The sequence below is a fragment of the Sorghum bicolor genome, chromosome 4 (genome assembly GCF_000003195.3).
Source record: "Sorghum bicolor cultivar BTx623 chromosome 4, Sorghum_bicolor_NCBIv3, whole genome shotgun sequence".
In the NCBI taxonomy this organism is placed as follows: Eukaryota; Viridiplantae; Streptophyta; class Magnoliopsida; order Poales; family Poaceae; genus Sorghum; species Sorghum bicolor.
Genome location: NC_012873.2, coordinates 67,827,760 through 67,852,805, shown reverse-complemented (window position 1 = coordinate 67,852,805; position 25,046 = coordinate 67,827,760). Strand labels below are relative to the sequence as shown.

Genomic DNA, 25,046 nt, shown 5'->3' with positions numbered 1-25,046 from the left:
AATAAAATTGTGGATAAGAAATAAAATATGTAGGTCAGGATGGCCGAGTGGTCTAAGGCGTCAGACTCAAGTTCTGATCCTCTAACGAGGGCGTGGGTTCAAATCCCACTTCTGACAATTATTTTTATTTTTTTATCTTTTTCCTCGCTACTTCTCCTGTTTTTTTTTCTTTCCTACTTCTCTTACTTAGTATACTCTTTTTAAACCCTTTTAAATTTCTCTCTCTTTTTCCCTTTTTAATTTCTCTCTTCTTTTTCTCCCTAATTCTCCTATCCCCCTTTTCTACTCCTCTTACTTAATACTCTTTTTTCTCCCCTTTCCTATTATTTCTCTCTTTTTTTTCTCCTACTCCTACTATTTTTTCTCTTTCCTACTTCTCTTACTTAGGGGGTGTTTAGTTTAGTCCATCATTTTGCATAATAAATCTTTCATGCTGAATTTTGGCCTCATGAAGCAAAAAAAAAACTCAAAGAGCCTCAAGACACCCTAATAACACTAATACATTCTATATTTTGGATGTAACTAAATATAACTCTAAATTTTTTGGTATTTTGCATTTCATTATTCTAAAGTAGTTGGTATTTTGTATTTTTTATTGCATGGAGAACTAAACACATCCTTAATGTACTTTTTTTTAACCCCTTTCTCTTTTTTCCCTTTTTCATTCCTCTCTTCTCTTCCTCCCTAGTTCTCTTTTCCCCCTTTTCTACTTCTCTTACTTAATACTCTTTTTTCTCCCCTTTCCTATTATTTCTCTCTTTTTTTTCTCCTACTCCTACTATTTTTTCTCTTTCCTACTTCTCTTACTTAGGGGGTGTTTAGTTTAGTCCATCATTTTGCATAATAAATCTTTCATGCTGAATTTTGGCCTCATGAAGCAAAAAAAACTCAAAGAGCCTCAAGACACCCTAATGACACTAATACATTCTATATTTTGGATGTAACTAAATATAACTCTAAATTTTTTGGTATTTTGCATTTCATTATTCTAAAGTAGTTGGTATTTTGTATTTTTTATTGCATGGAGAACTAAACACATCCTTAATGTACTTTTTTTAACCCCTTTCTCTTTTTTCCCTTTTTCATTCCTCTCTTCTCTTCCTCCCTAGTTCTCTTTTCCCCCTTTTCTACTTCTCTTACTTAATACTCTTTTTTCTCCCCTTTCCTATGTCTCTCACATGATCTTTTTTTCACCCCTTTCCGACCTCTCTTAAATGATTTTTTCTTCATTAGATGTTTCTACTTCTCTTACATGATTTTTAAACATATTTGAGAAGAACTTTCTCCTCTCCCCCCCCCCCTCCCCTATTCTACCTCTCTCACAGTACATTTTTTATCTATTTGATTACCAGTGTGCTGCTCCTCTTCTCTGGTTCTTCTTGTGAGTCAGGTCATCACTCGACAAAAGAAAATAAGGGCCTTGGTTCAAGTTGTTAAACTTTAACTTTCGTATCGAATGTTTGGACGTATGCATAGAGTACTAAATATAGACTATTTATGAAACTAAAAACACAGCTAGAGAGTAATTTGCGAGATGAATCTTTTGAGCCTAATTAGTCCATGATTAGATACTAATTGCTAAATAAAACAAAAAATGCTACAATATCTGTTAAACTTTAACAACCTCAACCAAACACTCTCTAAAAGAATGTCATGAACTCATTGCACATTACTATAAGGCACGTCTGATGTTGACCTTTGCCAATTCTTTGTTCCTGCACGACGACGACGCTTGTGTTCTCACTACGAAGCTTGTCAAAGTCTTATATAGTTATATTATAGTGAAAAAGGCCTTACATTTCCATTTAAATCGTCGTGGAAAAAATCTAGCAAATAAAATCAAGAACAATCACACGGACTCACTCGTAACGATTTTAGTTAGTCCCACTGTCCATAACTTTGTTTTTTTTAGCTTGTTGGTAGCTCTGGTTGCTATTCCACTATTATTTATCACTGTCAAACCCTTTTTTTAGTGCCATGTGTCACCAGTTTCTGTATCAATGTCAAGAAAGTACCGCTGCATAGATCATTTCTTTTTGTTCGTCATGCAAAAGATAGCATCAGACCAATGCAACGTCGTCTGGGTGACCGGTGTGTGCGGTTTTCTTTTTGAAATATAAAGGTGGGGAACCCCTCCCCCCGTTCATGATTTAAAAAAAATGCAACGTCGCCTTACATGTTGCTGCTACCCATTCTTCTCGATTTGATTCGTGGGTTTTCTTTCTCATGTCCCTAATAGCTATTGTTTTTTATCCATCAGTGTCATTGTCAGTCAGGCTAATCACCCAGACAGAGCAACGAAGTGGAGGACGTGCATTTCCCACGAGAAGATAGTGCATTTCCCACGAGAACTTGAATGAATAAGGTTCACTAGTTTTGCAAAAAAGACAAAAACGGATGAATGTCAAAATTTCCCGCTTTACTATCAAGGTCTCTAGGTAGTCTTTAAAGTAATGCTGTAGCTGACAATAATCAATTAGGTGTTGTATAAGATAAATAGATAAATAAAAAAGTGTGTGTATTTCATAACTGACTTTGACGCTAATAAGTTCTCTAGTGACGAGTATAGCTACGCTACGGTAATCCTATTGCCTGAAATTCCCCTGCTAGCAAGCAAGAGAAGCAATCCAGTCGTCCGTTTCATTCTGAATTGTTTCCCTTACTCGAGAGCAGCGGCCCTGCAAACCACTACTCCAGTCTAGCAATCCTAACCGATACGATGGGGGACGGGGAGGAATTTACAATGCAATGCAATGGAATGCAAGCAGCCGCGATGTCATTTGCCGGATCGATCTTCAATTCGTCAGATAACCGCGTCGTCGTCTTGAGAGCTACCAAGCTTTTCATGGTGGGCGCCCCCCCATATTCTGACTCTCTCCAACGCCAGCGACGCCTGAAACACAAATAAGCATATATCCTTCTCCTTGATTCAGAAACACTAGTCAGATTGGTTGTCAGCTAGTACTATACCTCTGCTTTCCAGTCGGTCGTCCAGACTATGTAGCTGAGGATGGCTGTCTGCAACGCTGTCCCGCAAAGCATGCCCGCCCAGATGCCCTGCAACAATACAGATACAAATACAAATCTGAAGATGCATGCAGGCAGAATTGCATGGCCATGCATGGCTCAGTACTAGTACTAGTACCTTGACCCCGAATCTGAAGAGGTAGCCCAAGATGAAGCCGAGCGGGAGGCCGAAGGCGTAGTAGCAGCCGAGGTTGATGTAGGCGACGACGGCCTGCCATCCGCCGCCCACGGCGACGCCCGAGATGACGGGCTGGACGCTGTTGAGCACCATGGTGACGGCCAGCAGGTAGCCGATGCTGGACACGGCCTTCTGCAGGTGCCTGTCGCCGGTGAAGATGGCAGGGAACTGCTCCCGCGTCGCCAGCACGAGCACCATGGCCAGCAGCCCCAAGGCCAGCGACTGCGCCAGCACCACCATCACCGCGTACATGCTCGCACGGGGACGCCCGGACCCGAGCTCGTTGGACACGCGCACGCTGCACCATCATATCTTGTGTCAACTCAGTTTCGTTCGTTCGTTCGTTCGTTCTTTCGTTCTTTCTTTCTTTCTTTCTGAAATAGAATGGAATTGAATGGAATTTAACTGTGTACCTGATGGCCGCGCTGAGCCCGATGAACAGCATCCCTTCCCACCCGTTGATGTTCATGCTGCTCGACTCCATGCATGAGATGGAAATTATAAGCTAAGCTAGGGATCGATCGGATCGATTAAATTAACACAAGGTGGATGTGCGACCACCGCACCGCACCAACCAGATGGCTATGGAGTCGACGGCGATCTCGGCGTCGTCGAGGTGTCCTGTGAGCACGACGAGCAACATCATGTACCACATCTCGAGGCAGAGCATGACGGCGGATGCAAGCGAGAGCTTGACGAAGGCCCAGAGGTCGGTGAAGGCGGCCCTGGACAGCCCCGTCCACCCGTCCGGGCACCATCCCACGACGTAGGCCACCTGCGCGAGAGAGGTGAGCCACGACGAGGTGTCGTAGGCGAGCGCCGCCCCGGCGACGCCCCACCCGAGCACGGACACCAACAGCGCGAGGAGCGCGACGTGGGCGAGCAGCGCGGCGAGCCCGATCCACGCCATCACGCCCACCTTGCTCTGCGCCTGCAGGAACTTCTGCGCCGGGAAGTTGACGGCGAGCGCGAACATCTGCGGGATGATGCCGCGCGTGAACGTCCCCGCCGCGCCGGCGATGCCTTCGTCCTGCCCCAGCAGCCGCAGCACCGGCGCCGCGTACACGTACAGCGGCGTCAGCAGCGCAGCCGAGGCGGCGAGCACGATCCACGACCGCTGCATGTACACGCCCAGCATCGCCACCTGCCCCGCGCCGTAGGCCTGCCCGCACAGGGTCTCCAGCGCGCTGCCCATCCCGAGGAGGAAGCCGAAGGAGAAGTTGGAGACGACGGACAGGCCGATGGCCACCGCCGACAGCTCGCGGTTGCCGATGTGGCCCGCGAAGATCTGCGTCGTCGAGTTGGTGCCGTACATGCACATGATGTTGAAGGCGATGGGCGCCGCGATCGACCACAGCCGCCGCGACTCCTTCACGAACACCGCCCACGCGGCGCGCGGCGAATGCACCGCCGGCGCGTCGCGTGTCGAGCCGATGGCGGCGACCAGCGCGCCGGCCTCCTCCTCGTCGTCGTCGTCGTCGTCGTCGTCGCACACCGCTACCACCATGTCGGCGGGGGAAATGCCGCCAGGATGGCGCGGGCTGCGCCTGGCGTGGGGGCTCCTGGTGTGGGCGACTCCCGAGCGCGCCACCACGGCCGCCGGCGCGTCCCGTGCGTTGGTGGCGCCGCCGGCCTCGTCCTCGCACGCCGCTACCACCATGTCGGCGGCGGCCGGGTCTGTGGTGCTGGGGGCAATGCCACGGGCTGCTGCTGGTGTGGAGCCAGGGGCGCCGCGCCGGTGGGCGGTGGTGCTGCTGCCACGCCCGCTCGCTCCCGTTTGCCTTTCTTGGCGTCTTTGCTTTTCTTAGATACACACTAGCTAGCTAATGCATGCGTATGCGTGCGTCAATCTGAATGAATATATATACGTATGTAGAAGTATGGTTTAGATTAGATTGGATTGGATTGTTGTCTTCATCGATCGATCCATCCATCTCTCAGTTCGTTCGATTACAGTTACAGCGCCCGTCGTCGTCTTGGCAACCGCGTAATCGCAGCAAAAGAGGGATTTTTTAATCATTTCTTTTTTCAATCACAGATCCAAGAGATGCATGGTTCGTTGCCTGATTTTTTTTTTGCCTTCGCTGTTATGCTGCATGCGTACTATATACACTTTGAAAAACACAAGACGTGTTACATACATTTTGAACCGAATTTGCATGCATTCGTAAACGCCGACTTTTTTTAGTCTGAACAGGATGAGCATGGATGATATTCGCGTGCCATGATGTATCATCAACACCTTCTTTTGGAGGTGTTTGGTACGGCTCCTCGTAAAGGGCACGTTTGGTACGCCTCCACATAAAGGGCACCTCTAGAGGAGGCAAAACTATTTTGGAGAATTGATAATTTGTGGCTTCACCAAAAACGGCTTCAGCTTCTCTATTTTTTACTCAAAAACAGTTTCTATACAGAAACGTTTGGTAGAGCTCATTTAGAGGAGCCACAGCCGAAGAGGAGTCTTGCCAAACAAACCCTTTATCAAAACATTTTTTTTTCCAAAAAGAATCAGGTAGGAGATTTGAAAGAGAAGAATCAACTCAGTCCACGACAAAATCGGTCTGCACGCATCATAGCTCTCTTGGCAACCTAGCCGTCTCATCGAGTGTATCACTTGCATCCTCCAATATCCATTACAAGGCCACCTTATACCAGAATAGTCACCTAGAACCATCCGTCACCATAAACACGCAAGTCACTTTTTTTTAGATCAAAGGTATTTACCCAGCATTATTAGAAAGCGTAACGAACACCCAGATCTAAAATGGGGTTACCAGTGTACAAGTACCGCGCATACCTGAAAAAGAAAAACAATAGCTCGACCTACTCACAAAAAACCTCTAAACCCCCAAAAGGCTACCAAGTAGCACTTCATTACAAGATCATGATAACAAAATGTAAAGCCAGAACTAAGCATTGGCACTTCGGCAACGTGCTTCCGCAAACCAACTTGTTCAATGCCAGACTCCTTGCTAACTCCGTGATCACCATTGGCATGGGGCCCACCAAATAGTCACCCTTTGAGTACCAACTACAAACCGTGCCCTCAAGTAGACGTACGTTTCATAATAGAGGTACCCGTGTGAAAACTAGTTCACCTCTTTAATTGGGAACGCCGGGCGGAACAACCAGCTGGGCCACGTCGCCCGCCCTAAATCTCTTGGACCGTTCGATTTCGTGATCAACGCTCCACAATCGCTCTCTAGCTATCTACAGTGCCGAGTAAAAAAAATCTCCCTCCCCTCTTTCTCCCCGACTCTTCCCCTCCCCTCCCCTCCCGACCTCTCCAGAAGCGAACAGAGCAGCTCTCCTCTTCCTCCCCGTCTCTTCCCTTTCCCTCCCTCTCTCTTCCTCCCGACCTCTCCAGAGACAGACAGGGCGGCGCCGCCGAGGGCCCATGGCCTCTCCGTGCGCCGCCTCTCTCCCTCTCCTGATGTGGCGCGGCACCGGCAGGCCCCCAAGGTGGCGCGACAGCGAGGCAGCGCGTCGTCAGTGCAAGCAGCCGCCACCAGGAGATAATAGGCCCAGTGTGGCCGCAAATCATGAGTTCCGGTGGTAGCACGACCGGCACAGAGCAGAAGCGCTGACTAGAGGTTGTCATGATCTTCTTCGTTCACCATAGGGTTTGCCATTGTCCTGATGCTGAGGGTTCGTCACTCCTCCATCTCAAATTTCACTTATTTGCTGTCCGCATTTGATTTATTTTTTTAAGTCATGACAGCTACTATATGAGCTAAGCCTAATACAATCAATGGGGGACACAAATTCTTTTTTAACTAGCACTAGATCTACAAAAATACCGAATATATCTCTAGATAGGTCCTCAATTTCTCGTGCTCTGTAATTTTGCTATTACACTTTCAGTGTTAACCATACTTATTTCCTATGCCAGAATCCTTGGAGGTGTGGATAACAATACCTGTAATGTTCTGTATCTGCGTATTGAAAAAAAAAATTGCAGGTTATGTTCAGCATTTTATTAAGAGGAAAAAGGAATACTGTCCTACTCCCATGTCTCAGTTTAAATTATTTATCAGCGAAAGTAATGGTTTAAACTTTTTTAAAATTACCGGTGTTCTGATGGTGTTTGACTGATTTTATAACTTTTCCACATCAGGTCAAATGGTACCTTTAGTAGAATACTATATTAATGAAAAATTTGATTGCAGTATATACATTTTCATGCCATATTGCCATACATCAATGAACTTTTTTCTTTTATGAATTATCATTGAAGGTAAAGAGTTATTGCATGCCATTCTTCATGGAGTATGTTGTTTCTGCCAAATAATTTGATCGTTCACAGCCTCCTGGACTGAAGGAGAAACAAACATGCTGCACAGAGAAGGGAGGATGCCAACGAGAGCCCATTTCATGGATAGATGGGGTACTGCATCTTTTTTTTCCTCCTTTGCATGGGTCTGTTAATAAAACAGTTGTCAAATTATTAGTATAGGTAGATTCTCTTTTGAAGTTTCGATCAAAGAACTGAGATTTTGTATTGTGGTTTTTTTTTTCAGTTTTTAGCCATGCATATCTTTTTTGGATTTCAGGAACCTGCTCATGCGGCAAATCCTTTTTCTCTGCTCAATGATGTCTGATAGATATGAACAGAATTGGATATATTTTACATATATCTAAATGCATCAATTTATTTGCCTTCTCAATATATGGTGTATATATATCTAAGTTAGATGATTCTTGTATGGATATATGAAAAAAAAATCTACCAAGATATTTCTGATATGTGTGTCCATTGTTAGCTAGCCAACATTTCCTATACATTCATTTGTATTCATGCTCTGTATTAGTCTGGGCAAAGGACATAACTCTGGACAATGGTGACAAAAGTTAGAACTGCAAGTCTATAACTGAATTTGAAAATTTGGTCTCCTTTAAATGATAGATATATTTTGCAGGTTCAAGTAGGCCGTTCTCCGCAATACAAGATTGAGCGCAAGTTGGGAAGGTGGTTTTGGGCAAGTATACGCTGCCAGAAGGATTACAGGGGGAACATAGCACACTGGACCTGATGCTTATGAGGTTTCTATATAGTTTATCCTGGAAATTACTTTAAAAAGATATCCTGTTCTATAAAAGTTATACTAATACATGGCTTACTGACCACGAGTTGCTTTAAAATTTGAGCACCGAAATAGAGGGCTGCGATTATGGCCCTCCACATGGGTGGTAAGTTTATAGGTAATTACATCATATTGGCTGAAAGTGTAGATTACACTCTTACAGAAGAAATTTAGGAATCGTAGCTATACAAAATATACTTTGAAACATGGCGATACGAATCTTCGTTATAGATTAGTGTTTGGTTTAGTAACTCTTGACTTACATAGTTACATTGAATGGCTAAAGTACATTGATGGCTCCATTCATTACTATTGAACTCTGTCATTTCTTTGTTGTTTTGTTTGTTTGGCAGCATTACGTTAAATATGAAAGCCCATAAAATTTTCCCAAACCATAAAATGATTGTAGCTACCATCGAATTTTTTTGTTTTTCATTGATCTAATGACAAATGAAAATTGTGGAATCATCTTATTTTGGTAAGTACATTATCCTTGGCTTGCCCTCTACATTTCCTTTTTTTGGATATTGCTATGAGAAGACTACAACGTCGCCATGGACAAGTTATTTAGATTCATCACAAACTTTATGATACTTTGTTATAATCTTTATCAAGGTTAATCTCTCAGTGACCTGTGTTATGTTGCATCTGTGTTTTAGTTATCATGCACCATCAGAAAATGGTTTAGCGATTGGTTTGAAATTCTTATCATGTTCCTATTTCAGTGATTGCACTATCCTTTCTCTCTTCTCTATATTTTTGTTCTATGTATTGCCAGCAATAATCTCCACATGTCAGAATTAGCTTCCTTATTAGCGATCTTCATGTTGCTTCCTTATTACCACGTGCCCTTTCTACTTTGCTCCTTCCCCTTCGCCTGTCCAGTCATGCCCCATGCAGAAATGCACACACATATTGCCTTAACTATTATCTTTTTCTAGATTTGACCAACAAGCCTCTGTTCTGAATCCTTTATTAAGTATTGAAAGGCCCGCATAGAATTTTACTCCGCCAAACAGATTTGCTATAGCAACTCCCTCAGATGACACAAGGCAAATTCAACAGTACAAGCCACCTCTGCACTAAGGCCACTTGGAAATTCAATATGTATTATTGACCTTTTCCTGTCCTGTGAATAACCATACACTTTAGCATACTGCGCTGGAGAATTGCATGATTTGTTTTGGCTTGTTGCAGAGCTACCTTCTATATATGTGTTACACTATATATGGTTGCCTATATGTACAGATGCAGCATCCTATGAATGTTTTTTCTTTATATCGTTATCCTCTCCTTCAACCAAACCTGCGTTGTCTAACTATATACTAACAGGTTAACAACTGCCTCTCACAACTAATTGTGTGTTCCAGGCCTGCTGCCCATGTTGAAGGAGGCCATATACACGAAGGATCATAGGCCATGCTTCCTGATGACACATGTTTAAAGGTATGTTCTTGACCACGCGTAGGCTTTGCGATGAAATAAAAATAAAAAAAAGACAGCTTCACATGATGCCCTTAAATATACAGTGTTTTTCTCTCATAATAAATCAGTCAACAGTAATTTGAGTCTTAACTTTTCAAACTAGCGAACAGGCTAGCGTGAGGGAAGTTACAACCTCCTATGGTCCTTGGTTAAATAGTAAGATTTGTACCAAGTGCCTAGACTTATCCAAACTGTATATTTCCAGTGATCATTGTACCTTATGTAAATCATCGACAACTTAAACATATGAATCATCCATGAGTGAACCTAACTATGTTCCTTTGTACTGCAATTCAATTGATTAGTGTGGGTATAAAATTTTAGGTCTGTTGTTCTTTCCTTATGATGATTGATTGATTTCTTTATGCTTGTGTTAGTCTTCACTGAGATCTGGGCTATTCAGCACTAGAGAAAAAACTTGATTATGGATGTGACCATTATATTACTGTCGATACACGCTATTCTCATTTTTATTGGCCATACATACATCTTATTAATCTATATATGATAACTAACCATTGATGTTGTTTAGTGGTCTGTCCTTGTATTACTTAATTGGTCATGCTTGAATTATAAATTATAATATAAGCTCCATGTTAAAGATGGTTGTTTCATCTAATAAATTAGTATAATTTGTCTTTTTATTATGATCACTATATTTTGAGTCTTCTAATAAATTAGTATAACATCTGCTTGAGACTTTTCTTCCTATGAGAATTAAATCAGCTATCATTTAAATTTAGCTACATGTTATTTGCTTTAAATTGTAATACACATTGCCCGATAAATTATGCAAGGAAAAAACACTGCCACTAACAATGTCATCATTTTGTATGGATAGTTACATGACTGCGGTTCTATAATTATTAAGATAATGGATTTCTATGGGCTGTGGCAGTGTGCATACGAAGAAATCCTCAGGGCAAGCTGGTTGTAGACACGATGATGATCAGTTGTGTCGTCTACTCCCTGACTGCAACACACATGTGCATTTATAGTTCAATTTCCATGGCTGCTCTACCACAGTTGCTCATCATACTCCCTTGACTGCAACGTATAGGTGCATTACTGCATTCACAGTTCAATTTCTATGGCCGCTCTATCACAGTTGCTCATCATGCCCTGTTGCAGCGTTAGTGTAGCGTCCATTTTGTTGCTGCTGCTTATCCTTCCATTGCCACAAAGGCAATACAATCTTTAATTTCACATTACTACTATCCCTTCAGTCCTTGGCTTATTGGAGAAAGGAGAGGGTCTGGGATAGTCTGTTCTGTTTTTTTTGGGTGACTTCTCTGTTTGTTTCTGCAGTATTTTTTATATTTTTCCTATGCCATCAACTTGGAGACCAATTGGATGATTTCTTTTATCCTTTACTTGATTATATGTTCTCTTATATCGTGACACAAGATGAATCATATTTACTCCTTCCTTTTTCCATGCCCAGAGGTTCTTCTACTCAATCTAATATCTCTTGGAGTCCTGCTCCATGAAAGGTACGAATCTAATTCAGGATAATTGTGCTCCATGCCTTCATTCCTCCTAACACTTCTTTTATATATAATAATGTTGCAGTGAAGCTTGCTTCTTTTAGAAAACAATGGTAAAATTTAATGCTTTATTACTAATAAGTTATGAAGTTGATTAGTTGATTGATCAGTGTGTGTATCATTCACTTATATATGATACTATCTACTTACACTTATTAGTTCATTGAAAATATAAAAAACCTGTTCATTTCCAGTTTTCCAACTCCTAATGGTTACATCCAGATACGATTCAGTTCTTTTTTTTTCAAACTGAATAATTAATACAGGTACAAGCTAAAATTACAAATCTTACCAATGTTTCAGCATGAGCACTATTTCTTAGCTTGCCTTCCAAAAAAATGAGCTGGTCAATTTAAGGTTGTGTACCAAGAAAAAAGAGCTGGTCAATTTAAGGTTGTGTATTGCCTGCGAGTGTTTGTTCTAATTCTTTGGCTAAGAACGTTGATTTCAGTGTACTGTGTTCCTTAAGATTGCCGGTCTGAATTATTTTTTCTTGGTAGCAAAGACCTTGTTACTTTCTGTGTTAATCACTAGATTTATACATGAGTGCCAACATTAACTATACATGAGTGCCAAAATTAACCTTTTGTTCTGCAGAGCATCTTGTTCCCTTGCATAGGGTGATAAAAAAGTTATATTCGCCTGGCTATCTGAAGCCTCTAATATAACTAACTCCCGACAAAAAAGGGTGACCTGTTTAAATATTTCAAAAACAATGTATATTATGTTGTTATCTCCAGTACACTTAGAAACTACTACTATTGTTTTGTGTCATGTGATTAACTATGTGCCTCTCTATTTGAACAGTTCTTAACTCCACACCAGGAACCAAACTTTTGGCTCTATATACTTGGCTACAACTTTTATCTAATTTCCAGTCTATGAACTAAACATATATTACGTATGTGTAACAGTCATATTCTCTCGATCTTCTATTGCAGTCCGGTCATTACCATAAATTAAGTTGATAGACACCGGTTCTACGAAGAAGATATTTGAAGATCTGATTATTTTTTTCATTATTTTTTATGTCAACTTTTCCTTATTTATTGAACCTTTTATAGACACACAACTACCGGTATAAAAACGCGTAAAATGTAATATACATGTTCTAGATATATATATCTACCTCTTTGAGCTCCTATTATTACCAACATGTTTTTTCTATCTTCAAAGTCTTTCGTGTGAACATGGATGGGAGTCTGATTGCAGCATGAACCTTGGCTGATCCTACCGTCTCTACCTCAGCTTAACAAAATCTATAGTCCACAACCTCCATGCCTTATGTAAAGTTTAAGCCTACCACTATCAGATACTTTTGTGCACCACATCTCACAGTAACTAGCCTCTCTCTGCATTCTACTAATGTTGTGTAATATCGCTGCCTAGCACTCTGCGGTGCTTTCATATTACCACTAGAACTACATATGTAATAGCCTAATATGTATGACTGTCACGTGGACTGCTCTATATAGCTACTTTGATGTCTATGATGCTCGCTGTATACAAGCCTGATTTTAGATCCAGCCATGAACAAAATACACATGTATCACCAAATATATAGTGCAAATACACATATCCATAATCGTACCCTTTACATCTTCTCCAAACAATGATGATGAGCATCCCTTCTGATCGCGCGCAAGGGCGCGCGTTGCCACTAGTAAAACTTATAATCATGCTTTAGGACTCAATATGGCTCAAAGACTTAGGATTATAGTGCTTCGGGCAACGTGCCCTATGTTTACTTCGGTGGCGCTTGATCACGCCCCTAAGCACGAATTAGGGGCTACAAACAGGAGTAAGAGATATAGAGAAAGGTTCTAAAAAACAAGATAGAGAGAGAGAGTAAGCCAAGAGACCGACGTTTCTTGCGTAGTCTAAAAGAAGTCCCTGCTACCACTTTTATTATCGAGAAGTAAGGTTGCACAGTGAGAGACAAAAGATAGAGACATATATAGTCTTCAATGCTCCTTTTGTGCAGGGCATGCTCTCCCATGATACATAGGACAATAGGTGGCGTGGAAGTACTGCTTGATGTAGAGCTAAGCACTATTCCACCTCATTGAGTGAGGATAGCGAGCGAGCGAGTGGGTATTTGGTTCTTTTGCCCGGATTTTTAGAAGACCGTACAAGCAAGATTTTGCGCGCTCCCGTAGGAGAGCCAAATTGGCTTGCCCGGCTCAGCGAGCTCATTGTCGCTCGTGCCGAAGTACAGTAAGGCGAGGCGAGATCCATGTAGCCCCTAACTCTATGATTTCATACATGTAAAATGTTGATCTAGTTGTTGAGCAAAAAATCCTATGATACAACCTGAAGCATGGCCATGAGCCCTGTTGCACACATGGGCAATAGCATGGACGATAGCACGCGCCCAGTCTTGCCAATAGTGGTGATATTGTAATTCGCCCGCATGCACTACTCTACTGTTGGCTCGTCCTTACATACATGATTGTACACTCATCCTTATAAATGCATATATGTACGCACACCATACTCTTTGAGGATATATGAAGCTGGAACGACAAAAAAAAATCAAGATTGATAAGGTCACAATAATCATCTTGTTGTCAAATAAAGGGCATGTCTACCACTAAAATAGTAGCACAGTTAAATAAATTCCTAGAACCTATCTTAGAAAATGTAAGCACTAATGTCAAGGTGAGAACTTCAATAGGAGGACACGTTTATTAGGCGCTATCCCTCCGAGATTTGGAACGAGTCAAGATGTCTTAATTTCGATCAAGTTTTTAAATAAAATCAACAATTGCATATCCGGATATGTTAATTAATATATTTTATATCGATACGGTTAATAAATGTATGTCTTCCCTTGCCTCGCACCTCCCTATGGTCTAAAACTTAGTCAACTAAGAGCAACCTCCAACAGTTTGCTATCCCTCCTTCCCATTCTTGATTTTGTGGCAAATTAACAAAAAAACACTCTCCAATAGTTACCCATCCCTCCTCCCCATCTTTAGCAACTTGGAAAAATTGCTTGGTCAGCGCGCATATATGCGCGTCGTGACTCCACGCGCATCGTGAGTCGGAAGCATGCCGCCACTGGGTTCCCCCGCGCGCGAAGTCTTCTCCCTCGACCGCGAAGTTCTTCAGGCGACAACGTTCCACACACGAAGGCCTGAGCATCAGCAGTAACATCCCAGGCCTGGGAACCATGCCGCCGGCTGCTGTAGGGTTAAGGTATGGATTAATCCAATATCGTTTCCACTGCTATGGTTCACATATAGGGTTTGGGTTGCGGCATGGTGGTTCAGATTTGGTTCGTTCCATGCTGATGGCCGAGTAGATCGTAGATCATATAGGGTTCAGGTGATGGCCAAGTAGATCGTTTAGAAGGTATACGAGTTCAGGTGATGGCCGCGACTGGATCGTAGCAGATAGGTTTCAGGTGATGGCCGACGGGAAGCTATCCCTTTTTTGCTGCTGCTGTAGTAGTAGATGATAGTGTATACATGTGTTCAACTCATGTGTAATCCTTCTTTTATTTTTAAAAATTTGCTATTGCTGTAAGAAGTACTATATGATACTGTACCCAAGGATTATTTGCTTTTGTAGTAATTCTTGTTAATTTTTGTAGATTCATTGAAATGGAACCAAGCTATGCCTGCAGAACTGGCGATGGAGTTTCTGAGAAGGACCGGCTCCTGGAGACCTGCTGCTCCCGGTGGCTGGCTTTGATGTACTGATCACCGCCTTGGAGGACACGGTGGCGAGCGTGACGAGGAATTGGTACGTCACGGCGGCGGCGCTTTGGCGTGAGAACACGCGCGGAAAGGAACGCTACCGCCTGCTCTCGTGGCAAAAAAAAAAAAAAAAAGTAGTGGGCCTAACTTTAGATTTTGCCAAGACAATTATAGCAAACTCTTGGAGATTGATCTTTTTTTTTCCCTTTGCTATAACATTTGGGGAGTTACCAAACTATAAGATTTAGGAAACAAAATATCCCAAACTGTTGTTGGAGTTGCTCCAAATTAAAGGTTAAACTTTGAAAGGTTGAGCCCAACTGTGCGATCTATTAATGAAATAATGAATTTATTAGGGGCTCCTTGCCCCTCCTGTTCTTTTAAAAAAATGAAACAATGAATTTTTGTGAGGTTAGTTAAATTAACTTTAGGTCATAAGTTTAAAGCCTTAATGTAATTTAATATTGAATGGCTAAAGTTTAGGCCTTGCTTAAATGTGATTTTTTTTAAAATTTCACTATTGTAGCATTTTCGTTTGTTTATGACAAATATTGTCCAATCATGGACTAACTAGGATTAAAAAATTCGTCTCGCGATTTACAGATAAATTGTACAATTAGTTTTTGATTTCGTCTATATTTAATGCTGTATGTATGTGATGTGACACAAGAATTGATGTGATAAAAAATCTTGAAAACTTTTTGATTTGTAGGAACTAAACAGGGCCTTATATCATTAAATCCAAAAGGTCCCCTGGACGCTGTGAAAAATCAGGGAACGTGAAAGGGATCTAGTGGAATATATTGTGTATGCATGTGCATGCACGCTCGTGCGTGCGCGCCGATGTGTGTACCACTCCACACCATCAGGCAGGCCACCAACTTGTGTTTTGTACATGCATGAGCCATGCTGCGTGCTGCAACGTCATGGCTGCCGGTGCCGCCACCGCTACGGCGCCGGCGGCAGGTCCTGTTCCTGATTTTTCTTGTTCCGTTCCGTGTGGTCATGTATACCTTGGACCCACCAGTCAGCGTCATTCCCCACCCCCACGCCGGGCGCCGGCCATGTGCGCTGCGTTGCATGCATCTGCTCGATGCAACGGTCATCGGAACTCGCGCCCTCCTGCCCACTCCTCCTTGCTTGGACTACTCCACTCCACTACAGTCTACAGTCTACAGCTAGCTAGCATATATATATATATATATATATATATATATATATATATATATATATATACCCCGGCCGGGTGCCTCAACCTCAACCAGCAGAATCCATCCATCCATCTAGCAGTAGCAGCTGCCCGCCGGCGGCGAGCTGCATGCTGCTAGATCCATCATCTAATATATAGACGGCCGGTGAGATGACAATACTACTAATGGAACAGCAGGCGGCGGCGCCGCTGCTGGTGAAGAGGCGGCGGAGCGGCAGCAGCGCGGCGGTGGCCACCTGCAGCTGCAGCAGATTAATAACATACGCGGCGGCGGCGGAGGCTTGGGAGGTTTTCCTCGTCGAGGCGGAGCGGCTGTGGGTGATGGCGGCGCCCATCACCTTCAACATCCTGTGCCTCTACGGCATCAACTCCGCCACGCAGCTCTTCGCGGGCCGCCTGGGCAACCTGGAGCTGTCGGCGGCCGCCGTGGGCCTCTCCGTCGTCTCCACCTTCTCCTTCGGCTTCCTCCTCGGGATGGCCAGCGCGCTGGAGACGCTGTGCGGGCAGGCCTACGGCGCGGGGCACCTCCACCTGCTAGGCGTCTACGCGCAGCGCTCCGTCGTCATCCTCGCCGCGTCCGCGCTCCTCCTCTCGCCGCTCTACCTCCTGGCGGCGCCCATCCTGCGCGCGCTGGGGCAGGACGAGGCGGTTGCCGCGGCGGCGGGGGACTTCACGCTGCGCACGCTCCCGCAGCTCCTGTCGCTGCCGCTGGCGTTCCCGACGCAGAAGCTCCTGCAGGCGCAGGGCGAGGTCGGGGCGCTGGCGTGGATCGGCGCCGCCGCGCTGGCCGCGCACGTCGCCATGCTGGCGCTCTTCGTCCCCGTCCTCGGGTGGGGACTCCGCGGGGCCGCCGCCGCCTACGACGTCACGTCGTGGGTCGTCGCGCTGGCGCAGGTGGCCTACGTGACGCGGCGATGCAGGGGAAGAGGGTGGGACGGCCTCTCGTGGGACGCGCTCCGGGGGCTCTGGCCGTTCGCCAGGCTCTCCCTCGCCTCCGCCGTCATGCTCTGCCTCGAGGTCTGGTACATGACGGTGCTCGTCGTCCTCACCGGCCGACTCGACGACGCCGAGATCGCCGTGGGATCCGTGTCCATATGGTACGGAATAATGCGGTGGCGGTGCTCTTTATCGCATCAATTCGATCGTCGTTCTCTGATGGATCCATTCCATGCATTCTGGATTCCTGCACTGCAGCTTGAACGTCAACGGCTGGGAGGCGATGCTCTTCATCGGTCTGAACGCGGCGATCAGCGTGCGCGTGTCCAACGAGCTGGGGTCCGGCCGGGCTCGCGCCGCCAAGCACGCGGTGGCGGCGGTGGTGGCGCAGTCGCTGGCCATGGGGCTGGTGGCCATGGCGCTGGTGCTGGCGTACCGCAACAGCTTCGCGGTGCTCTTCACGGGCGACCGGGACATGCAGGCGGCCGTGGGGAAAGTGGCGCACCTGCTGGCGGCCACCATGGTGCTCAACAGCGTGCAGCCGGTGATCTCCGGGGTGGCCATCGGCGGCGGCTGGCAGGCGCTGGTGGCCTACATCAACCTCGGCTGCTACTACGCCCTGGGTTTGCCGCTCGGCTTCTGCCTGGGCTACCTCCTCCGGTTGGGCGCTCCGGGGATCTGGGCCGGCATGCTCTGCGGGACTGCGCTGCAGACGGCTATCCTGCTGCTCCTCATCTGGAGGACCGACTGGGAAGCCGAGGTGACCAAGCCGCCGATCGAGGCTTCTTCAATTCACTCACGATCACCAGCTTACTACTGAGCTCAACTCCTCAACTGATGAACATGCATGCAGGCTGCGCTGGCCAAGGAACGGATCAGCGCGTGGAGTGGGGAATGCCGCCATGTCGATGTCGTCAAGCAGCAGCAGGGGGATACCGGCAGCGACAGCGACCTCAAGGCTAATTTGCGAGTGTGACATGCATGCCATGCCACATGTACGAGCAGAGAGAGCAGGGAGGGACTTGCATTATTGGGCGTCCCGTACGTACGTGCTGGCACTGGCACGGCCTGCTCCTCTCTCTGCATGCTTCGTGTGTGACCTCCACACCACACACGAGGAAACGTCGGCACAGGCATGGCCGGCTATGGCACATCTGCACACGTCTTTCTACTCTACTGTACTGTGCGTTTTGGGATTTGACAATCGGGTTTGGATCTAGCATTCTAGCTAGCAGTGCTCAGTCCATGGATCTGTGTCTTGTGCAAGGTTAGGCCCCCAAACAGTTTGTAACTGTTCGATCAGCACGTTAGCTGATACATGCATGTGATTCACATAGCAAAAACAAATTCATGAATGCAATATATATATAGCAAAAAAGATCATATCACCAAAAAGAAAGAAAATATTTTTCTATTTCCGATTGCAACGGTCAGATTATTGTAATTTTTTTTCGCAAAGGTTGATCACACTAAAGAATCGTGGACGATGATTGTAGTAACATGCATGTCAACGAAAAGAGCAAGATGAAACTAAAATCGATCTAAAATAATAAGTTACATCGATCGGCAACGAGCTGAGATTACTGGTAGCGACGACATATATGCTCCTCCTACATATGTGGCCAGACGGAGAAGGGCAGCGGGACGTCCTTGGCGATGGAGGCGAGGCCGGCGGCGAGGCTGGCGGCCAAGGAGATGATCTTGGACCTGTGCACCTGCTCGCACAAGTGTCCGGCGCCGGCGCAGGCGCTGATCTGCGGGCCGTAGGCCATCGCCGCCGCGAACACCTCGCCGGTGGCCGAGTAGAGCAGCACCTGCACAGCGACGTCGGCGGCAACCAGGACGACCCGGGGATTAATCATGGCCGGCGTCGGCGCATCCTCCTCGTCGTCGTCTGCGTCGCTGCCCTGCTTGTCGCCGGCGGCGACCTGTAGGTAGATCGCGGCCACCTCCAGGATCGTCGCTGCGATGTTGGACCCTACAAGGTATCTGCATGCAATGCAGTGGCCAGTGGGTGCAGAGCGAAAAAAAATGAACAAACAAAAATTTATATTACTCGATCAATGAATATATATATATATATATATATATATATATATATATATATATATATATATATATATATAATAATGCATGGAAATGGAATGGGTATATATATATATCTTACACGAAGGGCTGGTAGTCCTTGAAGGTGACGACGGTGGCGGCGCCGTCGTCGTGGAGGCCGCCGTAGATGGTGCACTCGCTGGCGGCGGCCATGACGACCGACGAGGTGAGCGCCAGCGCCAGCGTGGACAGGCGGAACAGGAGGGTCACCACCTTGGAACCATTTGGCGGCGGCGGCGGCGGGGGGTCTTCCATGTCCATCACATGGCAGTCGGAACCGTACATGACGACGAGATGAGGCTGAGCAAATCAAGATGAATCAAGAGCGAGGTTCAAGGACGATCCGTGAGTTTTTATTTTGTGCTGATGATAAAAATCAGAATGATCGAGGTTTATGGGGATCATGCCGCAGCGCTAATAATTGGAAAGTAACAAGCTAAGGACATAAGTATATAGTAAGTATGATATGGTTATATATATACTACTACTCCCCTGATGTGCATGGGCGTGCTTTTGTACGGATATGGATGGATCCATTTACATATTTAGAACAGAAAATCGAGTTCAACTTAATTCCCTGAGACAGCATGCAGGAAAACATGGGCATGCTTTTGTAGATTAATAATCTTCATCTCTTCTCTTCTGTTGTTTTCTCTGCTGGTATATTTTCTCTTTTAGGCTTAGATCGACACAGAGGTGGATCTTGGTACACTAACATTTTATCCTCCCAACCAGTTTCACGATATTAGGGATAAAAGAAATGATAAGACGACAAGGGGTCATAGCAACCGTGATAAGCCCTAGTATAGGGTCTGTTAGGCACAGCTTCATCGACAACTTCACGAGCTGTGTTGTAAACTACATGCTTTGGGGGTGAAGTTCTTTTTTTTATGCTCTCACATAGGAATAGAGAGAGATGAAGCTAAAAAAAGAGTAACATTTCACAGTTCTCACCCGCATTTCCCTCTTTCAGCCAGGGCCTTGTTTAGTTCCCAAAAAATTTTACAAAATTTTTCAGATTCTCCATCACATCGAATCTTTAGACGCATGCATGGAGTATTAAATATAAACAAAAATAAAAACTAATTGCATAGTTTGGTCGAAATTGACGAGACGAATCTTTTGACCCTAGTTAGTTTATGATTGGATAATATTTATCAAATACAAACGAAAGTATCACTATTCATATTTTACAAAAAAATTTGGAAGTAAACAAGGCCCTTAGTGAATTTATTTTGCCTTCTCAAAACAGCTAGGCTTCACTGAGAAAGCTATAGGAAAGGTGCCTGCCATATGAATTACTGAGAAACGGGGCCATAATATGGATAGTCCTCGTGATCATATATAAGCTCGTGACAAAAATCTATGTTGGGGATCATTTCCATCCATCCATATGGCAGACACCTTTCCTATAGCATGTGCATTGTACTCCTTCTATCCACAAAAGAATATAAATTACGGAACCCATGCCGGTTAAGTTTGACCAAATTTTTAGTAAATATTATTAGTATTTATGTCTCCAAATAAATTTACTATGAGAAAATATATTCTATCACTAATTTAATGATATTAATTTTGTATTGTCAATATTAATACGTTTTATATAATTTTGGTCAAAGTATGAATTGTTTGACTTCTCAAAAAAATGAGAATTATAATCTTTTCTGGACAGAGGGAGAGGGAGTGTATCCCCTTTGATCAACAGATATCTTTGTATTGAGAGAGCAATTTTGTAGGCTTGCAAGTTTGGCAGAGTGCCTAGACTCCTGAATGTGAAGCTGTACCCTAACTTAATAACTTTATTGTCAAAGAAGAAGAAGAAGCTATACTCTACACTCTAGTGCTTAAATTATTGTTGTAGTTAGTTAAATAATCCCTGTCCCTGTATGTAACCCTCGTGCTCAGGGATTTAGCTACCACCATCGTTGACTGTCTGAGTTTGTTCCGTTGCATTATTGGGGGGCTTGAGGGTATATATAGGGTAAATTTTTCCTACTCCCTAGGAGTAGTTTACTCCCGGCTGTATATATGTAGGTGTGTATTCTCTCGTCCACATGGGTATAGCGGGTTACCTCAACGGACCCGTTAACTGCATGGGCAAAAACTAAATCAACGCTATTTGCATGTCGAGATGGCCGCCACCGCACCCATCAACAAAAACGCACGGATGGAGGTTCTGCCACTCGTCTTGCCATCCCGTCGGCGGCGGCTCCCCGTGCCGGCGAGCACTCTCCTCTCCAGAGGCGGCAGCGCCCCTCGACTCGCTTTGGAGCCCATGGCCATGGCACGACAAGCCCCGCGCGTGGAGCCCCTAGTCCACCCGCGGCGTGGCGCCCCCGTCTGCTCTGCCCCTTCCCCCGCGCGTGGAGACCCTGGCGATGGTGTGGCGACCCCGGATCTGAGACTCATCCTTGCGAGTCTAGATGAACGGCGGGAGCAGGCGGATAAATGGCAAGAAACGTGCTGGTAAGAGAGTTTTCTAAGAATACATAATCTAGATTAGTCGTTATTAGTAAGATTGTTGATCCTGGGGAGCTGACGACGTCAATTCGTGATCTCGCCATCTCGGTGAAGTAAATCAGGGGAGGGCAACCCACTTTCGGTTCATCACCACTTCGCCATATGCACCCGACAGGTAAAAAAAAATGCGATTTGATACACATCAAAATTGACAGAGTATATATACATTAATTACTCAAATAAATTTTAGTTATTTCCTTTCGTATGGCCAGGAACAAATTCTGGTTCGTGAGGTGCTCACCTTATATTTTTCTAATCAAAAGAACAGTACGTCGATCGTCAAGGAGAAGATCTGCAGCAGTTGGTTAAGCTACTAATTCTTTCTTTTATTTTAGATAGATGAGTGTCATTTTAGTGTATCACCAAATACTCTTTTTTTTTTTTTTAGATTAGAGTATCACCTTATGTACATACTAATGAAATGTTACATGTGAAAATAATTTTCTGACGGATGTATCTTTCAATCGTGTTACTGCTTGAATCAGCTCCTACAAGATGAAAGTCATGCATGGTTCACTTGATAAGTATTTATATACTTCTCTGCCACGTGTAATTTCTTTCAGCGTACATACATACATCTACATACATCAAGGTCCGAAAATTAGTATGTACACGTACTCCTTTCCGAAATAGTATGAACACATACTCTCTACACAAAAAATCAAAAAAGTATGTAAATATATATAGTACTCCTTTGTAAAAATAAAGTATATACATGTACTCCTTTTTAAATTAGTATGTACACCTACTCTCCACTTATTTAAATATAAAAAAGTATGTAAACATACTCTTTTGTAAAAATAAAGTATATCCACGTACTCATTTTTAAAATAGTATATATGCACACCTACTCTCTACTCGAAATATCAAAATAGTGTGTAGACATACTTGTTCGTAAAAAATAAATTGTATACATATATGCCTTCTTAAAATAGTATATACACATACTCTACTCAAATTGAACTCAGAATGGTATGTATATACTTCCTTGTCTACGTACACTCTGTCACTATAGTTCAATAATACTCGGAACTTGTACTGGCACATACATATATTCAAGAACATGCGAAGTTTTAGGAATTGGCACGTTCAAACTTGCGAACAACACTGGTATGGCTAACCGAGAATCAAGGCACCGTTGCCGTTTAATATATATTAAATAATTCGTAACTAAAACAATCCATAATTTAAATCCTTAATGGATTCCTCCCTATCCAATAACCCGTTCAGCCTCATCGGATCTAGAGGCCGCTAGTACTAGATGAGATGGGAGTATATATATATATAAAGTGTGTAATTAAGCGCGCTTGTGTTTTTATATATATATATATATATATATATATATATATATATATATATATATATCCCAGTGTATATGCCAAGTCGCTATATAACACACTCAAATGACTATACTACTGCTATATATTCCTATATAAGATCAACAAGTTACTGGTGCCGAGTCTTGTCCAAAAATATGAAGAATGTAAAAGATAGTTGCTCGTGTTAAGGTGTGCTTTCTATATATTATTATACAGAATATAATTTTCATTGGACCTCCGTCACCGTTACGCATCCTCTAGCTAGTTGCCTAGTTGCGTCCAGTTCTACTAGCTACTGCTCCCTCTGTCTCTTTTTAATTGTCGCTTTCGCTTCTCAAAAAACAACTACCGGCAATTATATATTAAAAAATATTAATATTATAATACATAATTAGTATCGTTAGAAAGATCTTTGAATCTAATTTTTTAACAAATTTTTTAGAGATACAAATGTTACATGTATTTTCTACAATCGAATCAAATTTGTGGCGCACACACCAAACAACAACAGTTAAAAAGGATAGAGAAGTACATCCAAGTCCATGACAAGATGGATGGTCCACGCACGCATCCCGGCCCCCACCTTCAAATTAAACCAGGTTAACCTAATTGCCACCGTCCAAAGAAAAAACGAACAGACGGACTCCGACAACGACTGGGCCTTGTTTAGTTCACCCAAAAAGCAAAAAGTTTTTAAAATTCTCTGTTACATCGAATCTTGCGACACATGCATGAAGCATTAAATATAGACGAAAGCAAAAACTATTACACAGTTTAGCTGAAAATTGTGAGATAAATCTTTTGATCCTAGTTAGTTCATAATTGGATAATATTTGTCACAAACAAACGAAAGTGCTACAGTACCGAAATCCAAAATCTTTTCGGAACTAAACAAGGGCTGGGTGTACGTGTTTGGATCAGTCCACTGCTCCAACATATCTATCCCCAAATGTCTTCTATGTCATTTTCTTATACAGTTTGTTCGTTTCTTATTACTGTCACATGTCTATAAATTATATTCATCAAATCACAATATTATGAAAATTAGATATTGTTTTCATACGGAGAAGTTAACGCTCTGAAATTTTGAGTGCTTTTTAATCGACAATGAGCAACAAGTGGAGAGTGAAAGCCAATGGCAATAATAAGGTTGTCATAGTCTCATAGACAAGATAGTTATAATTAACGTCAGGGTGAGATTACACTAAGGGAAGAGGAGAGAGAGGAAATATATATGCACACAACATCAAATACCATTCTTCTTCTGATTTCAGGAGTTGCTACAACTTACAAAGGCGTGCCACTTATATTGTGATGCCGGGTATAAACCCTTGTTGGGTCACTTCTTAAGTTCTTATTAACCTTCAACCGGTTATGCATATGCAGAAATACTTTTGAAGTTCTTAGAGGAGGATTAATCGAGAGAGAAACAATCACAAGTAACTGGAAGAGGCTTAAATTAATTTTGCTTTTTTTATATTTTTCTTATAAAACAAAATCTAAAATGATATTGTCCTAAACGAGTATGGGACCACTAGCACGAGAATATCACTAGCATGCCTCTAGCTAGTAGATGTGGGAGTGTGGGATGACTGATGGACTAACTTTAGAGTGGATGTATAATAAGGAAGAAAATAATATTACACCAATATATATTTTTCGTTCAAAACGTGATCTTGAAGAAACAGTCATGAAAAGTTCTAAAATCCGGTACCGTTTCCGCAATTCGCGATAAAATCTCAAAAACAACCCTAATAAATATATAAATAGCACTAATTCGTATTTCCACTTTAATCCCCATTGTCTACCATCTTTTTCCTTTTTTTTGCAGCCAGGTAGGCAGGCAGCACGGTTTGTCTACCTCCCCTCTATGCAGCCCTACAATGATTTGGCAACCTGTGAAGTCAATGCCACATCCACGTCAGCGTCA

At 43.6% G+C, this 25,046-nt stretch overlaps 3 protein-coding genes, 2 long non-coding RNA genes and 1 other non-coding gene across 11 annotated transcripts; 4 read left to right on the top strand and 2 right to left on the bottom strand.

Moving 5' to 3' along the window:
* Nucleotides 34-117, top strand: TRNAL-CAA. The gene has a single exon. It is a non-coding gene; the product is annotated as a tRNA-Leu (tRNA).
* LOC8059695 (protein DETOXIFICATION 35) lies at nucleotides 2,460-5,073 on the bottom strand. Its single transcript, XM_021460265.1, has 5 exons — nucleotides 3,781-5,073; nucleotides 3,619-3,675; nucleotides 3,146-3,503; nucleotides 2,971-3,057; nucleotides 2,460-2,893 (listed from the first exon to the last, which is right to left on the bottom strand). The coding sequence occupies exons 1-5, from the start codon at nucleotides 4,863-4,865 to the stop codon at nucleotides 2,804-2,806; spliced, it is 1,677 nt and encodes a 558-aa protein (XP_021315940.1). The 5' UTR covers nucleotides 4,866-5,073; the 3' UTR covers nucleotides 2,460-2,803.
* LOC110434998 lies at nucleotides 6,475-12,486 on the top strand. 6 transcript variants are annotated; one of them, XR_002452638.1, is made up of 5 exons: nucleotides 6,475-6,853; nucleotides 7,512-7,592; nucleotides 8,125-8,248; nucleotides 9,660-9,735; nucleotides 11,219-12,486. It is a non-coding gene; the product is annotated as an uncharacterized LOC110434998 (long non-coding RNA). The 6 variants fall into 6 exon arrangements; XR_002452637.1 differs by having other exon boundaries at nucleotides 7,443-7,592; XR_002452636.1 differs by having other exon boundaries at nucleotides 7,098-7,592.
* Nucleotides 14,337-15,339, top strand: LOC110434395. Its single transcript, XR_002451891.1, has 2 exons — nucleotides 14,337-14,522; nucleotides 14,920-15,339. It is a non-coding gene; the product is annotated as an uncharacterized LOC110434395 (long non-coding RNA).
* On the top strand, nucleotides 16,280-18,706 carry LOC110435019 (protein DETOXIFICATION 35-like). Its single transcript, XM_021460286.1, has 3 exons — nucleotides 16,280-17,332; nucleotides 17,430-17,931; nucleotides 18,025-18,706. Exons 1-3 carry the CDS (start codon nucleotides 16,386-16,388, stop codon nucleotides 18,145-18,147), a joined length of 1,572 nt encoding a protein of 523 aa, XP_021315961.1. The 5' UTR covers nucleotides 16,280-16,385; the 3' UTR covers nucleotides 18,148-18,706.
* On the bottom strand, nucleotides 18,782-19,562 carry LOC8055329 (CASP-like protein 1U2). Its single transcript, XM_002453013.2, has 2 exons — nucleotides 19,339-19,562; nucleotides 18,782-19,160 (listed from the first exon to the last, which is right to left on the bottom strand). The coding sequence occupies exons 1-2, from the start codon at nucleotides 19,560-19,562 to the stop codon at nucleotides 18,782-18,784; spliced, it is 603 nt and encodes a 200-aa protein (XP_002453058.2).